This window comes from Neolamprologus brichardi, chromosome 5 (assembly GCF_056152115.1).
Source record: "Neolamprologus brichardi isolate AB-2024 chromosome 5, ASM5615211v1, whole genome shotgun sequence".
Lineage (NCBI taxonomy): Eukaryota > Metazoa > Chordata > Actinopteri > Cichliformes > Cichlidae > Neolamprologus > Neolamprologus brichardi.
In genome coordinates, this window is record NC_142108.1 from 7359209 (window position 1) to 7375780 (window position 16572).

General features: G+C 44.8%; 1 protein-coding gene across 2 annotated transcripts; it reads left to right on the plus strand.

The window, feature by feature from the left end:
- The first annotated feature begins 10 nt into the window (after positions 1-10).
- Positions 11-12937, plus strand: gata2a (GATA binding protein 2a). Of its 2 annotated transcripts, none has more exons than XM_087840588.1 (6): positions 11-292; positions 4387-4791; positions 5547-6122; positions 8791-8936; positions 10881-11006; positions 11696-12937. In XM_087840588.1, exons 2-6 carry the CDS (start codon positions 4563-4565, stop codon positions 11993-11995), a joined length of 1377 nt encoding a protein of 458 aa, XP_087696714.1. In that variant the 5' UTR covers positions 11-292; positions 4387-4562; the 3' UTR covers positions 11996-12937. The 2 variants fall into 2 exon arrangements, with proteins under 2 accessions (XP_087696714.1, XP_006784696.1); XM_006784633.3 differs by lacking the exon at positions 11-292 and adding an exon at positions 4055-4149.
- Positions 12938-16572: the final 3635 nt, after the last annotated feature.

A 16572-nucleotide genomic window follows, 5' to 3' on the forward strand; every position in this document is an offset into this window, starting at 1 on the left:
ACTGCGCGCAGACACTCACCGCTCTCCGCTCGGTGACGACACAGCACACAGAGCAGCGACCATCAGGCCACCGGGTTTTCCATTTAGTCTCGACAGCATCATAAAAACGGGGCAGATCTGGACACCTCTTCGGGTTGGTCGTTAATTTTGCACCGTTATTATTATTGTTATCATTTATTTTTGGAGGAGGAGGAGAAGGAGGGGAGGGCAGAGAAGACGCGAAGCTGCGCAGTGAATCAGATGGTTCCACTTTCTCCGGTTTGACTTTGTCTGCTGTTCAAGACGACTGGAGGTAAGTCAATTACTGCGTTTTTAAACTATCTGAACTTTAAAATATTATTTATGATTTTACTTTATTTTTATTTGATATTTTGTAATTATATGTGAGGCTATTCAAAGTAAGGTACTGGTAATAATAATTGCTACAGGCTCAGCATAAAAAAAGAAAAACGGTTGCTTGTGCTATATTTTCATGGCTATCGAGGAATAAAGTACACTGATCGCACGTGCACTCTTTATGAACTCTTTATTTATAATTATACATGTCACAGATATTTGGATATTAGGCCAAATATAACCCTCCGCAACATCTCTAAAGCGGTACAGTGATATTATATGTTTGATGCAGTCATACGTTGTAATGTATTTTATCATTCATTACTCATATTATTATTCATCATTATTATTCATATTCACTGGAAGCGCGCTCTGTTTTTCTGTTAATTTCTACAGCTCCGCTTGTTTTTCCCGAATGATCGACAAAAAAAGTTCAAGATTAAGTCCGGGTTAACAAAACGGATGTATGCGTGCCATAGCTTCTTAAAATAAATAAATAAATCAATAAAAAAATATATCGACGAATTAATCCGTGCGCATAATCCTTTTTAATGTGGCTCACTTTTCGTGTTGCCGTGGGCAGCGAGGTCTGGCCCCGAAAAAAAAAAAAGAAACTAAATTGTTTAGTGTATCATCAGCGAGATATTAGTGACGACAAAGGTATTCAATTGTCACGCTTTAAAACGCATAATGACTCGAGTAACCCTCTTTGATCAGTAGAAGGAGCAATCACATCACTACACTGGCGGAGCTGAGACAGGGGGAGGGCTGGTGGGTCTCCGCAGGCACGCAGGAGTGCCTTTCTTTTTCTTCCACCCTCTCTTACCTGTGCTGCTGGGTCTGCTTTATGTGTGCAAGATTTAAGAGGCATGGCGTGATTGTGTGTGACTATACAAAGGGGGTTTTTCCTTCCCACTGTCACCAAGTGTTTGCTCATGGAGGCTCTGTGTTACCACGGATTCTCTCCCTTACAATGTAAAGGCAAATGTTGTTAAGATTTGGGGCTGTATAAATAAAGCTGTGAATTGAATTGATTACAGCAAAGAACAGTGGCATGAAGATGGAGTTGTGAGTAAACACTGTAAGAGGTCCAGATGTGTTTTTTTTGTATTTATAGCTCCAATAAGTGGTTTTGACTGTAAAACTAGGTTCACCTTGCGGTCCGTAATCACTTTTTGTTGAGTGTGTGCAGTCCATGTTAATGTCCTACCCGCTTTTTCTGAAATGTCATTATTTTGATTCAGAAATGACTTAAATGGGAGACTGTGCTGCTCTTAGGCTCCCTCTCTCAGCAGTTATATGTTGGGTGCTTGTGTCTATAAAGCCCCCCCACCCACCCAGTGCCCTGGCTCGATCTAATTAGCCGTGAGTAAAGGGGACAATAATGCTTCAGCTGGTTTCTGTCATTCTCTTCTCTCTGGCTCTGCTTATCTTCACAAGCCCCACAGTGGCTCTTCACACCCCCCATCCCCCCAAAACACACACACACACACACATAGTTGGGCACACAGTCACACACCTACACTCTGGATAATGATGGATGACCGTGCCCAATGGGAACAAACAGGTAGATAAAGCCAATCCCATTTAATAACAGCATGGATCGGAATGATAATCTTGTTGTTCATTAGCCACTGTGGCTGCACGGTGATACAGTTGTTGCACACAGTTCTCGCCCAGCTCAGGAGGCGTTGTGCGAGGGGACGCGTTCTCCGCTCTTTGGATGGCATCGCCGGGTGAAACAATACTGCTGTGTCCTTGAGAAAGACAGAGGGAAAAAGGCAACAGCAACTCCCCCACCCCCCGTCCTCTCCCACTAACCCTCCATCACCCTCTCCCATCTTTTTGTTCCAGCAAAGATACAAATGGGATTAATGAAGGTATAAATTACAGTGGGGGTAAATCCTGCTGAGTAATCCATTTGGCAAACATGCAAACAACAATGGGAATACTACAGCAGCTATCCTGAGCCTGACCCACTCTCCCAGTGGTTAACACAGCCAGAATGCAACACAGACCAGCAAGTCTGAGCCACAGTGTGCAGTGTCCTTTCACTGATGCTACAAGATCAAGAGCATGGCTGCATACTCACTGACGCTCAAACAGAGGGAGTCCTTGTTGCTTAGGGTTCAAACATGTGACAGCAATTACTGTGCGGCATTAAATTGTGCGTAATTGGTGCGGTATTGTTGATTGATGCAGTGTAAATTACAACACAATATTTGTCACTGACAATTAATAAGCATATTAAGGTAGACTTCACTCCACCTGCCAACTGTGGCTTCTTTTCCACTGGAATGTCAGTTATTGGAGTCGCTGGCCCTCTGCTGCCACACATGTTGTAATTTGTTGATTTTAGGAGTTGACAAGCTCAAAGGGCTGAGCTCATCAACTCGCTGCCTCTGGCAACATGCCCGAGATTTAATGACTGATGACTGACACACACACACACACACACACACACACACACACACACACACACACACAGGCGCGCAGTTATACCGCAGGTATGACATCAAACGTGATTATCGCCTAAATGACCTGTGCCGTGTCATCACGGCAACCCCCCGCAGGCCCCCACCCACACTGCTCAGCTCCTAGTTAGATTTTGTGACGTTGGATCCCGGCGTCGGCGTGGCGGCCGGTCTGTTCAGGGCACCTTCCAATTACTCCTTGTCAATCACACAAACGCAGCGGCAGTGCACGTAGATCTACTTGCGCACAAATAACAGCGCATGTGCTGCTCATTTTACGCACGCTTTCAATAAACAAAGAAATAAATACAAGAAAAAATATAATTGGACAGAAACGCATTTTCCCCCCTTTTGTCTAAACATTAAATACCCCGCCAGGTTTCATTTTTGTGGGCAGTTTGTGAATGAACGCGTCGGGAGACGCTCTGACTGTCACCCACTGACTTTTCGTACCCTACGTGCAACTTGAGGCCTTGCGCCCATCCCCTTTTGTCTGGCCAAATTATCAACGGGCGTCATTAGAAATGCAAACTATGTTTTGATTGCTCTGCCCCCGAGACAAAAACCACTGTTTTCACAAAAGGAATGTCGTGCTACTAATTAAAGACAATTAGGCGCTCCCAACAATGGGAGGGGGGCAATTCGGGGTCATAAATCGACTCCTCCTCTGTTGGTTTAAGAGGTGCTGAAATTGCTGTTTGTATTTACTTGGGGCAGACAACAACCAAAACACTTACGCTTATTGCTAGTAATAAGGATTGATATGCAGCTTTAACCGGTCAACTGTGGCATAAAAACAAAAGTGGGTGCGAATTTTAAACATCACCCACAAGTATTAAAAAACGAAGGGTTTAAGAATATTTTGTAAATTGGTTTATAGAGAGCAAGAGGAGCTACGCCTGCACGGGTACGTTGTAAAAAGCTAACACTGGGCCATATATATGGTGTAAATTTCCCACATTGTTAGGCTCTGTCTTCAGCCCGTCGCTAAAAAGACAGATTATCAGAGGTCGATTGCTCATTTCGTTTGAGCTTCATGAGCGAAAAAAAAAGATCCCCGAGAAATTACACTGCTGATTGATAAGTCTTTTAGTTTTTCGGTGCAGGAAAATGAAAATTGAAAGAAGGAGAGCAGGGACGCATTTAGCCAATTGCGGCAGTGCCCGCTATGATTGGTCCAGACCGACGCCCCGCCCCCCATGGCTTGATATGGGAATTTACTGGCGCCAGCCGCATCAGTCTGCCCCACATCTCATTAATGCGCCTGAGCACTGCAAGGGATCAAGAGGTTTACACATCCAGGGCTCTGTATACCATCAGCTGATCACAACTGCAACAGGTATCCAGAGGAGACATTTAACTGTTTTCTTTATGCGGATACAGGATGCGTTGTTTCGACTTGGAGACAGCGATGTCTTGTTTTTTCCGACTTGTAGTGGCAGGAACCCTAAATTGTGCAAAGTTTCATTCACGTGTCATCCGCTATAATTAGATAAAAGTAACGAAGGGTGCTTCGATTTTGCATGGAAGGAGAGACGTGTTGTTAAACTAATATGTTGCTTTCGTTTCATTGCAGGTATCCCAGAGGAGAAGGAGGGAGAGCGAGTTATTTAAGGATTCTATTTCTGCTGTAAATCACAGTTCAGGAACTATATTTTAAGGAGGAATCGACTTCCACTTGGAGGCAAATAAAGCCTAAACAGAGAGGCATTCAAGGGGAGAGGGAAAAAATTAGAGACTGTCAGCTCAGACATGGAGGTCGCAGCGGCAGATCAGTCTCGGTGGATGGCGCACCATCATGCTGTGCTGAACGGTCAGCACCCGGACTCTCACCACCACAGCCTGAGCCACAACTACATGGAGCCCATGGCGCCTTTACTGCCGCAGGACGAGGTTGATATGTTTCTGAACCACTTGGACTCTCAAGGGAACCCCTACTACACCAACTCCCGAGCAAGGGTCACCTACAGCCAAGCACACGGTAAGATGCGCTCAAGTTTACGATCACCAAGTGTGAGGCCAGATAAGATAAGATGTCTGAAAATATAATATAAATAAAATTGTATTTAAAAAGATTCCATTTATATATCCATGTTTTAAAAGAGTCGTATAATACCATAATTTTAATGTGTGTGTGTGATATTAAAGGCTAATGATTTTTGTGTGTAAAAAAGCTTATTGCCTGCCTAACAACAAAAGCCTGTGCAGCAATTAGTTAGAAAAGTCCTTCTTGACTTTCCTGGGTCAATTCACCAACATAAAAGGAATTTCTAACAAATGACAGCAAGAGGAAAGGGAAGTATGTCACTTAACCCCTCTCTGTTGGGGCAGGAGTTTCTGGAGGGAGAGAGGCACTTCCCGGATATAAAATAAAAAGCGCAAATTTACTAATAACAACCTTTAGTCCGAGAGCTGCTGCGGACGAAAAGATAATGCCCAGACAAGGAGCTCTGTTTATTTAACACTTTTGTAGGCTTTAATAATGCTATATCGGCTGCTTTCATTTAATGGAAACTATTTGTAGAGAGGTTACTTAATTTCGATTTTTAAAAAAAATCTATTATTTAAAATCAACTACGAATATTTTATCTATATCTGGAGCTAAATGTCGGATTTGAGAAATTCAGGGGATTTAACAGGTAAGATTTTTTTTAACTGAGTTGTAAACTAATGATCAGACTTGTGAATTACTGAGAAAGAATACAGCCATATTAAATAGACTGTTATGGTTTTCAGCTCGCCTCACTGGGAACCAGGTCTGCCGGCCACACCTCATCCACAGCCCCGGTATTCCCTGGCTGGACCCCGGGAAAGCAGCTCTGTCTGCTGCACACCACCACAACGCATGGGCGGTCAGCCACTTCAGCAAACCCGGCCTTCACCCCGCCGGCTCCGGCTACCCCTGCAGTAGCAGCACCGGCACCGCTCCGGTGTCTTCGCTCACTCCAGCGTCGCATTCCAGCCCGCACCTGTACAGTTTCCCCCCTACCCCTCCCAAAGACGTGTCCCCGGACCCCGGCCCTACCTCTCCGACCTCCACCTCAACCAGGATGGATGAGAAAGAGTCGATAAAGTACCAAGTGCCGCTGACGGACGGCATGAAAATGGAGAGCTGCAGTCCGCTCCGCAGCGGCCTGGCCTCGATGAACAGCCAGGCCCCAGCCACGCATCACCCTATCCCAACCTACCCGGCCTACTCTCTCCCTACACCCCACGAATACGGCGGCAGTCTCTTCCATCCCGGCAGCCTGCTCGGCGGGTCCTCGTCCAGCTTTACGCCCAAATGCAAAAGCAAAGCCAGATCGAGCTCAGGTGAGTCTCACGTGTGTTTTGAGCCCCCCTCCCCCCTTTCTCTCATCAGATGGCAGATCAAATCGATAAGGCCTAATTAAATGGTTATGGTTTATTCAGCTGAGCGGTGAAGCGTTGCGCAATATAGGTTAGTTTACACAACCAATCATCGGTTGATGAATATTTCATTGGTCTCCATGTAAAGGTGATATTAGTATTTCCACTATGGTGTGAGCATCATTTTATTCTTTTATTTTCTCTTTCATTTATTCCCAGGTGTAATTACATTTATCAATTTCTTAATGCTTGTATTATGTAAACTTCGTGGCTCAGACTTGTTGCTCCAGTGAGTTGCTTATACGGAAAAAAAAAAGCGATAATTTCCACATCGGACACTGTCAAGCCTTATTTGACCCATTACACTTTTTTCAGACTTGTGTGATTCATTCACTTAAAATGTCAGTGTAATCGAGGCGAAAAATAGAGAATGAAAGTGGGATTATATAATTTTTGGGACTGACTGGTTATTCATATGTATATGGTTTTACATATAAATAACAACTAAACGATCCATATAAACTGGTTAAGTATATGTTTTTAAAAAAGAAGTGAAATAATTTAGCCGCTTTTTGAGCAGAGAGAAAAAAGTCCAACACTAACTTTACATTCAGACGCCACACCATCAACGGTGCTCAGGCAGGTACATGTTCGTGCCACAGGCTTGTTTTCTTTTAAACGTGGCCTTTATTGCGCTTAAAAAACGAGGGAGTCACGACGCCCTGGCTCCTGCCATATCCTGTATACCTCCAAGTGAACAAATCACGACCTCCACCCCGCCCACCGCTCTCCCCAGCACTAACAAAGCACAGGCGACAGAGCCCTGCTGTTTGTGTTTTTAAGCACGGCCTTGGCCCGCTGCGCTGACATGAAGTGGAGGGGCGAGCAAGTTCACAGCAGATCTGATTCTCCGTGAAGATGAGAGTGCATTCTGGTGCAATGAGCAACCATGAATTTTAAAAAAATGACTCAAGCAGTTTCCCATTTCCCCTTAATTTTAAAGACATTAAAATGTTCATAATAAAGCAGCATATTTTCTGACTGTCTGGACAGGATTTTGATTCAATATGCTGCATGTGCTGGGAGTCAAATTTAAGGGGGGATACTTAGACTTTATGCCTGACACTAATGGGCAGACATTTGAAAAAACAACTCAGCCTGCTTAATGAGTGTGTAATTTCCCTACATTGTTCCAGCTGCGGTGCACTGAGTTACTGGACAAAAGAAAGAATAGACGTGAAATAACAAAAAATGCAGTGTGTTAACAAATTGTTCCAAATGTAGCTTTGCAATTATCTGCATTGTCATCCTTTGTCGCCGTGCTTTTTAACACACCTGGGGAATGCTCGGTGCCTGGTAATCCTGAGCGAATATGAGCTGTTGTGGTGGAGAAATGTTATACTGTGACATTTAAAAGAGCCTGACCAGACTGTGCCTGAATCAGCAACACAAACATATCTGCCACGACGTTAGAAAAAGAAGGAAAAAAAGGCTCTTATCTATCAAAGTCAATGTCCAATGCCAGTAATTGTGATTGATTGTTGGACAAAATGCCACAATGACATTTTCTCTGTCAGCACGAATACCTCACGGTACAGCTTCCTGTTGAACTGGCCCTCAAACCCACAGCTCCTTCCCCTCGTGTAGCTCACCTTATGCTCGAAGCTGTTTCGCCTTCCCATTTGTTTTTCGTATTTCAACACTGAGCATTGTGCAAGGCAAAAAGTTGTAAGTCATTGTGGGCGAATATGTAAAACATATTAATGAGACTGCTTGTGTGTGGTCGCTTGACTTGTGAAATTCTTTAAGGGGAAGAGAAGGGAGGTACGAAAACACAAGAAATGCATTTCAAAAGGAACCTAGCCTTTTTTTTCTTTTTGCTCAGGTCAGGTCCTATTGTGGTGCAAGGGTGGGACTTTGGGTGTCGCTGGCATTATAACAGAAATAATGAGGTGATGCTCTAGGGAGAGGGGAACACTTGAATTAAATGAGCTTTGGTTTAGCAACAGGCTGTTTGAAGTCAAACCTGAATGGGGGAAGAAAAACTTGTGGGAATAGTTTTTCTTTAAGCAGCTTTTTGTACAGAAGAGAATGCGCGCACACAGGACACTGACTGTTGATCCAGTCACCAAGAATGGTAGAAACTATATTACAACTTGTGCTGATACAATGCTGTCTCTGTTTCTGACACCAACCAGCACGCAAGCTTCTCATCAAACACTTTCCGACACATTTAATACCACCAACACACACTTACTTTCCTCTCGTGGGTGACCACTAAGCTGATCAATAATGTAGGCTTAATTTGATGGTGTGTCTCACTCTTCTTGTTGGACACCTCTGGACATGTTCTGGCTGTCTGTGGCCTCCCCACTCCAGATCAATTTACATAGAGGTGTCTGTGTCCTGGGCAGCCGTGCACACTTGGTACACCTGCACACTGATATGGATGTTTGTCACTACCCCAATTTTTGACTTCATATTACAAGGCCATCTGAGGTCATGCACCACTCTGCTATAACTACCTGACCAGGTTGTGCTACACAGCTGCTATATGCTGCTCCACAAAGAGGGGGGAACTTTTTAATTATATAAAATTTCCTTTTGTCTCCTCTTCTTGAACTATATGCAGAGGGCCGTGAATGTGTAAACTGTGGTGCCACGTCCACCCCGCTGTGGCGGCGGGACGGTACCGGCCACTACCTGTGCAACGCCTGCGGACTGTACCACAAGATGAACGGCCAGAACCGACCACTTATCAAGCCCAAACGGAGACTGGTAAGTCCTACATCTCGCTCCATCCCCTCACTCTGAAAGAAGGCACCCAAATATGAGCACAAAGCAGATGCCGGCAGCACAATTCCAGGAAAGTTATATTTTCCCTATGATCTTCCTGGAATTGTTTGTCCCTCTCACCCCCCGATGATCCGCCTTCATGGCCTGTTACAATACTGCTACTATTGCCATTGTTCCTGCTATCATTATTGCTGTTACTTCTGATACTGTTACTGATACCAATGCCCATGCTGCTTTAGTTAACACCATGCTTGAGTAAATGAAAGGCAGCAATGACAGAGAGGAATCCTGTGGTGGCTGTGCCATGTTGCAGAGCTGCTCAGTCTTTATTCACAATAAACCTGCTAAAAACGGGGCTATCTATCTATCTATCTATCTATCTATCTATCTATCTATATTTTGTTAAAATATTTTATAGATATAATTTGTAATCAAATTGCATAATAATAATAATAATAATAATAATAATAATAATAATAATAATAATAATAATAATAATAATGTGTCGATTTATATTAATTAAGGTATTAAAAAAATATGGTCTGAACTAATAAATTGTTTTGAGCTGCGTAACCTTTGACTTCGTTCACACACCCTCATTATGATGGCTCTGATTGTCTTCATTAACACTTTCTGCTAAATTCGAAAAAATTCCACCGCATTTTTTTTTCCTGAAATACTAAAACTCGTTTTTGAAATGATCGTTTTTCGTGTTGTTCCTTGACGATTTCCACGTCGTTCCTATTCGTAAAAGAGAAAAAAAAAGTCCATTACATTTTCCACTGGGTCGGCCCATGTGGCTGTAGCTTTTGCATTTTCAGCTCAAGTGTTTTTCAGAGTTGTGTTCAAAGGGGCATCCAGTTGTTTCCTATCCGGATATCTGGCCGGCCCAGATAAGGAAGTCAGGCTCCCGGCTGTTTCCGCCTTCAACCAGCGCTCTGCATTCTCTATGGCTAGACTGACATATACTATAAAGAGATTATCACAACACTGGAGGAGCCGCTTATGTGTGAAGAGACAGACCGCGAGGGGCGGGGACTGGAAAATAAATGGATTTATGTTGTTCTCTTGTTTGTCATTATCGGTGGGCAGTGCTAGGCTTAACGCACAGTCGCTTTGCATTTTTTAAATTTTAATTATGATGCATTTATATTTTACCCCATGTGAAAATGACCTGGGTTGTTGTTGCTGCTGCTCGCCAGGTAAACAGCAACGACTCCACCTGAAATGAATTAAAAGACTAACCTGGATGCTGCACGCACGGCACGGAACCGGAGGCTCCTTACATGTGAAGCTAATGCTTTTTATTATGTGTGGAAAATCGATCCGTTATGGGCACGGCGGCATATTGTCAGACAGGACACCGTGTCTCACACGACTCGCAGCCCTTTTTTTTTTCTTGGATCGTGATAAAATGCAGAGTTTACGCAAGACCTCCGTTAATAGCATACTTATCATTAAATAAAATTACTAGCGGGCCTGTAGAGTAGCGTGAGAGACATCTGCAGGGGGGAAAAGAAAGAAAAAAAAACATGGCTCCATGTCTTATTGCACAAATTACAAAATTTGATCATAGTTGTAGCGGTCGACATACATGCAATTGATTCAATAGAGAAGTTAAGTAATTTCTCCAGTCTGTGTGTCGCTTCTTTTGATGTTTGTCTGCACATATTTGTGCGGTCAGAGATGGGACCTCACGTGCCGCCGTTTAAGAAAAACCTCCATTAACTAACTAACTTTCCCGTCGTGTCGCACATTTTCTGGAATGAGGTATCAGTGTTACGCTTTATTTTAATCGAAATGATGCTGCTGCTGCTTCTGCTGCTAATGGTTCAGACAAAATCTACTGTGATGCGCCCGCGCTGACCTCCCTTCCACAAGTGAACGAGTTTGGTATTTATGATGCATTTTTCATGCTTCCTTCAGTCCGCTGCTAGACGTGCAGGCACCTGCTGTGCAAACTGCCAGACCACCACCACCACCCTTTGGAGGCGCAACGGGAACGGAGATCCGGTGTGCAACGCCTGCGGCCTTTACTTTAAACTGCACAATGTAAGTAGCTTGGGGGGGGGAGAAAAATGAGTGTGGGGTTTGGGATGGAAGGAGGAGGGGAGGGCTGCTGGTCCTTAACTGGTTAAGTGGGCGGACAGCTCGTATCGATTTAGGAGCACAGAAAGTGAGAGTGGGGAGGCAAAGCCTGCTCACCCTGTCGAGCAGAACCCACCGGGCGGCTTTTTTATTAAACCATCGTTGTTTCAATGGGGGGCGTTACTCCCCAGAGAGGCTGCCGGGTGGGACTGTCATTCAGTGTAACGGCGTCGGTTACACTGATGAGGATTTGTCTGCTGGCTGCTCCTTTCAGAGCCCAGCCTGGTCCTCATCCCGGTGTATTCATTAATGAGCACTGTGGTTCTGTTTGGTTTGGACAATTAAACAAAAGATTAAAAAAAACCACACGCCCCTGACTCGCTTTATAATGGAGCTATATATGCAAAACAGCTGCTCATTATTTATAGCCTTTTATGAATAACACTGAGGTTATTCATAAAAGGCTATTGGGATAGTTAAAAAAAAGTAACTGCAACATGTGACATATTTCTGCTAAGATTTAAAATAAAGAGGCTGTGAAGGAGCTGTGACAGTAACCTAAACCCAAATGTCTACAATGCTGTGTTCACACTGTCAGTGGTGCTTTTGTTCGCCACGCCTGAGCTAATGTGCCGCTCTTCTGCTCTTCACAGGTCAACAGACCTCTGACCATGAAGAAAGAAGGCATCCAGACACGCAACCGCAAGATGTCCAGCAAGTCCAAGAGGAACAAACGATCAGGGGACGGCTTTGACGAGCTCTCCAAATGCATGCAGGACAAGGCCTCTCCCTTTGGTGGTGCGCCTGGCCTCGCCAGTCACATGACCCACATGGGTCACCTGCCCCCCTTCAGCCACTCGGGACACATGCTGCCAACGCCCACGCCCATTCACCCTTCATTCGGTCACCCCCACCACTCCAATCGCTCGCCGGTCTGGGCTGAGCCTCACTGAGGCCTTTTCAGACCCAGAGCCCCCTTCGCCTGTAGGAGTCATCACATCGCCATAAACACTAAATGGCCTCCCGAGTCACGACAGCTGAGCAGCCTTGTTTCGTGTACAGTGGTTGTAGGGAAAAGACTTTCAGTCGGACTTGATGACTTATGGCTGCGTCACGCCTGACTTCACTGATGAGCCGCTGCGGACAGCGAGACTTAAGTGGACTCTGTGAAGAGCTAATGTGAGGAGGGGTTCGTTAGTCCTTGGGTGACAGGGGATAGCAGGATTGGAGATGTTTGTCATTCTTTTTTTGCTTATTTTTTACTAAGTCACTTTGGTACCCACCTCTCCTTGATCCTGCAACAGGAAACTCATGAGAGGGCTTAAAAAGAACCGCTGTTTTCACCTCACGACCATCTCATTATATACTGGGACACACGTGCCCTGTCCATCCCCAGGCTGTCGTTCACGACTGCTCCTCAGTGCTGGAAGTCTTCAAACTGGCTAAACAGCCTCCCGCAGAAGTCATGCGCTCCTGTTCCTGACCAGTCAGACCCAACCAACAGTACACCCCAAAACCAGTGCCCCTCTAACATGCTGGATTGTACACACCACCTGTTTTTGATAACAGAGTTTTATGAAAACAAAGCAAACAAACAAACAAACAAAAAAACCGCAGTAAATAGAGTGTTTATAAATGCTTAATTGCTATTATTGTTGTTATATTGTTATAATTATTGCTACGATAATTTATTTTCACTCTTTAAGCTTTTGTCCAACACACGGAAAACGTCTGATTTTAATTTTGTGGTTATTATGTAAAGAAAACACTGACCTGTCTTAGATGAAAAAGTCCCTGAGCTGTACGTTTTTATCATTTTTCCATCTCACACAGAAAAGGAAATAAAGTTTAATACTGAGGTAAGATCTGTCTCTATCCTTATACGCTGCACACATTCCAACTGACAAAGGGCAGTAAAGAGAAAAAAAACGCCGTGACCACTCCTTGCCTTTAAAAAAACCCAACTTCTATACCTGAGCCCAGTTTGTTTTTAAACTACTCCTGCTATGTTGGTGGATTTCTCATTGTGATTCTGTTTGTTTAAGGTTTGATAATGTACCTCTTTGATAGAACACATCATGTGTCTGAAGTGTTTTCACAGTATTGTGCACACAGACAGACATTATGGCCTGAACGGTCCTTTTAATGAAGACTGCTTGATTATTAAAATCATAAGTGATATCAGATGTATCAAGGGAAACTCTGTGATCCCTTAAGCGTGGTAATGCTTTGGTCAGGCTCCTCCTCTATCTGTGATGGCTCGTTGTTAAGAAAAGGCCTCTTTGTGGAGTTAAAGCCCCGGGCTGGACCATTGTACCCAGACAGCAGACTCCAACCAAGGGCTCCCAAGTCATACAGTCATACATATGCACAGACCCACATGCTCTCACACAAATGCAAACCCTAATTCACACCTAATTTAACCAAGTAATCCATGCAAAGTCTCCTTCTTCTTTTCTTTTTAAAAAAAATCTCTAAAAGCCAAATTCTTGATGAATTTGCATGTGAAAAATACTGAGTCATGAGTTCAGTTCAGCAGGAGCTGCTCTTGCTCCCCGCGTCTGTCGGAGTAGCCCTCTCTCTCTCTGCCTCGGCCAGGGTGATTGGAGTGAGAGGAAGGACAGTGGGTCTTTAGTGGGAGAGAGAAGAGGAAGGAAAGGCAATCAGGCGACCTGAGCAAACACATGGGGGTCTGCTTGAACCCTTCGCACACAGATGTGCTCGCAGCTGAGGCTGCCAGGAAGCAGGCGTCAGCTCTGTTTCTCCCTCATCTCCTCCTCTTTTTCTTTCTCTTTTGTTTATCTTTTTTTCACTCTCCCTCTTCGTGCTCTCTCATTATTTTCTGTTTGTCTTCTATTCTTCCCTCCGCGCTTGTCGTTCTGCTTCTTCCCTCCCATTTGGACGATTACAGTAAAATAACGGGGCTGGAGAAACTTTGAACAGAGCCAGCCGCTAATGAGTCTACTCGATTAGGGCCAATTTGAGGTCATCATCGCTGAGTTCAGCATGCCCTCACACACCCACAGCACAAACCATCCGATTAAACGGTCTACGGTGAAATCAGACAACTACCCCTCCCTGAACCCTCCACCCTCCTCACATCTGCTGGACTGCTGCAGAGGTTGATCTGCTGGGGTTTCCCAGAGTCTTGATCCGTTCACATTGAAAATAATATTTATCCAGGCTTTACATATAGAGGGCATGTTGCTATCCAGTGAAGCTGGAAGGCTCTGTGGTTAGCTCATGCTACATTGTAGCAAACTCCCAACACTGACTGGCTCGACATGCATGAACACAGCACTGAAGGACTGCATGTGAATGTCTGTTTTCACTGAGGGGGTGGGATCATCTTGATCCACTTGCTGAACGTAAGTGAAAACGTAACGCTCCACTGCCAGCAAGCAGCCTAGCATCTGTGTGTAGCACAGTGTTTTTGGAGCTGGGCCTCGCACGGGCCACGACTCCAGCGAGTTGTGCACCGCTATAGTCAGCGAGCCTGCTCGGCCGGGCTTGGCCAGACTCCCGGACTGAGAGAGGGAGACGGAGAGAGCCAGCACTCCTCAATGAGGCCCTCCAGAGGGAAGGAGAAGCTCTCCCAAAAATAATACCAGAGTCTGCCAGGCCAGCAGCTCGCAAGCACATATGCAGACATGAACATGCAAGTGCACATGCATACAAGGTTTGTGTGGTGTGTGACCAAGCATCATAAACCTGGTGTGCATATTTGTAGGAAGCAGGCCTACATTTTAACTCACATGCCTCACAAGGGTTAGGTAGCATTAGGTAGCGGGCACGAGGCATGCACGCTTGCACATAAAATTACTTCTTGGTGAAGTATTTCGGTGTCTGCATGTGCCACTCCTGCTCAATTTTCTACCCCATTAAATTGATTCAGTTTCTGCAACAATTGGGTTTTGTATCCTTTTTACTCACTAGGTCTCACCAAACCAACAGCTACATTGGAGAAGACATCTCCTTCCAACTCACATCCTGAGTTATGTGACACAAAAAACTAAAAAAAAAGCTGTAAAATAGGATGTTACTTATCTTCCCTATCAGAGTGGCATTCCATAGAGGAGATGAAGAGGAGAGATCTCAGATGCGTTGGCGGGGTTGAACATGGTGGCCACCTAGATCAGAGCACCGAGAGGTTTACGACTTCAACCTGGAACTGGATGTTTCAACTCATCTCGACTCCCTGCCTCCTTCTCCTTCTCCCCTCTGCTCTTCCGCTTGTACTCAACCTCCCTCGCCACCATCCCCACCACCACTCATTCCCCCCCTGCGCTCGCATATAACTAACCAGCTCTTCACCCCCCCACCCCCCACCCTCCCCACTCCATCCCCCTACTACTCCCACTTTCTTCTTGTCTCCCACTCCTCCAGCGTATTTGTTTTTCCATCAAATTGAATTAGCGGAATCAAAAGGTATCCCGACCATCCCCTCGCAAAGTTGAGTTAGGGAGAAAGAGACGTAGAAGATGAAAGGAAGTGCAGTGCAGTTCAAATGCAGGTCTCCCAATGTGTGTGTGTTGCAATGGGGGTTGACCTTTGCCTGGGCCTAGCTAAAAAAGCATCCCTCCTTCCTCAGACCCCTATAAGGATATTAAGACTGCTAGTCAGGACAGTATTTAGATAATACAAACACAGGGCATTTATTCATGCCTTGGGTCGCTATAAAGTTCCCCAAGTAGTTCATTTGTGGAGTCAAAAACAGAACTTAAGTCATGCTATGATGAAGCATTAACTGAGCTTTTAGCTGTTTGAACTGTAATGGTTATCAAGTTAGCGTTTGTGCTATATAAAGAGGCCGACACGTGAACTTCCTCTTTTCACGGATCAAGAGAAATTCATAGAAATACCCGTCTGACTGAGCCTGACAGGAAAAAGGTGTGTATGTTCAGTAAAGCACCTGGTGAACACTATTCATGGAAACCTCTACTGATACACACCATTTGTCACTCGAGCAACTCTTCTAAGATTAATCAAGTATAGCACGTAGCACTGATGTGATGAGCGGGGCTCTGACAGTCATAGCTGTCACTCAGAGAGCGATCCAGAGCTGACAGGAGATTATCAGCGATGACCTCTGCTGACAGGAAACTACCGCATCCTGACCCGCTAGAACACCAAATCTTACCAATGATCTCTCCATGTGTCGAAAATTATTCAGAATAAGTGTTTTGATCTTGGGTAATCTTTCACTTTTTTTATGACCTTCACGGCCCTTGACACTTTATTTTCTTCCCCTTCGCGCCGAGCACTGAAAGGCCACCAGCTAGTGACAGCTGCATACCAAGCTTGACTGAGGACACAGCTTTTTCAAAGCACTGAAAAAAAAAGAAAAACAGGAAGCGAGAAGTTCAAACAGGAAATACTTCTGTTGTACTATTAAGACCAATTAAGACCACAGAGGTCTGACAGAGACAGCGAAAAAAGAGATTGATTACAAGGGGTGCGTGGTTGTACAGTATTTAAGAGTAATTCCGTGCAAAGTTTCATGCTTCAGGGCAGCTTTCAGTTTGTGGTA

Coding starts and splice junctions, on each gene's coding strand:
- gata2a (XM_087840588.1), top strand. CDS start 4,563: ATGGAGGTCGCAGCGGCAGATCAGTCTCGGTGGATGGCGCACCATCAT. Junction 6,123..8,790: donor CAAAGCCAGATCGAGCTCAG/GTGAGTCTCACG, acceptor AACTATATGCAG/AGGGCCGTGAATGTGTAAAC. Junction 8,937..10,880: donor TCAAGCCCAAACGGAGACTG/GTAAGTCCTACA, acceptor TGCTTCCTTCAG/TCCGCTGCTAGACGTGCAGG.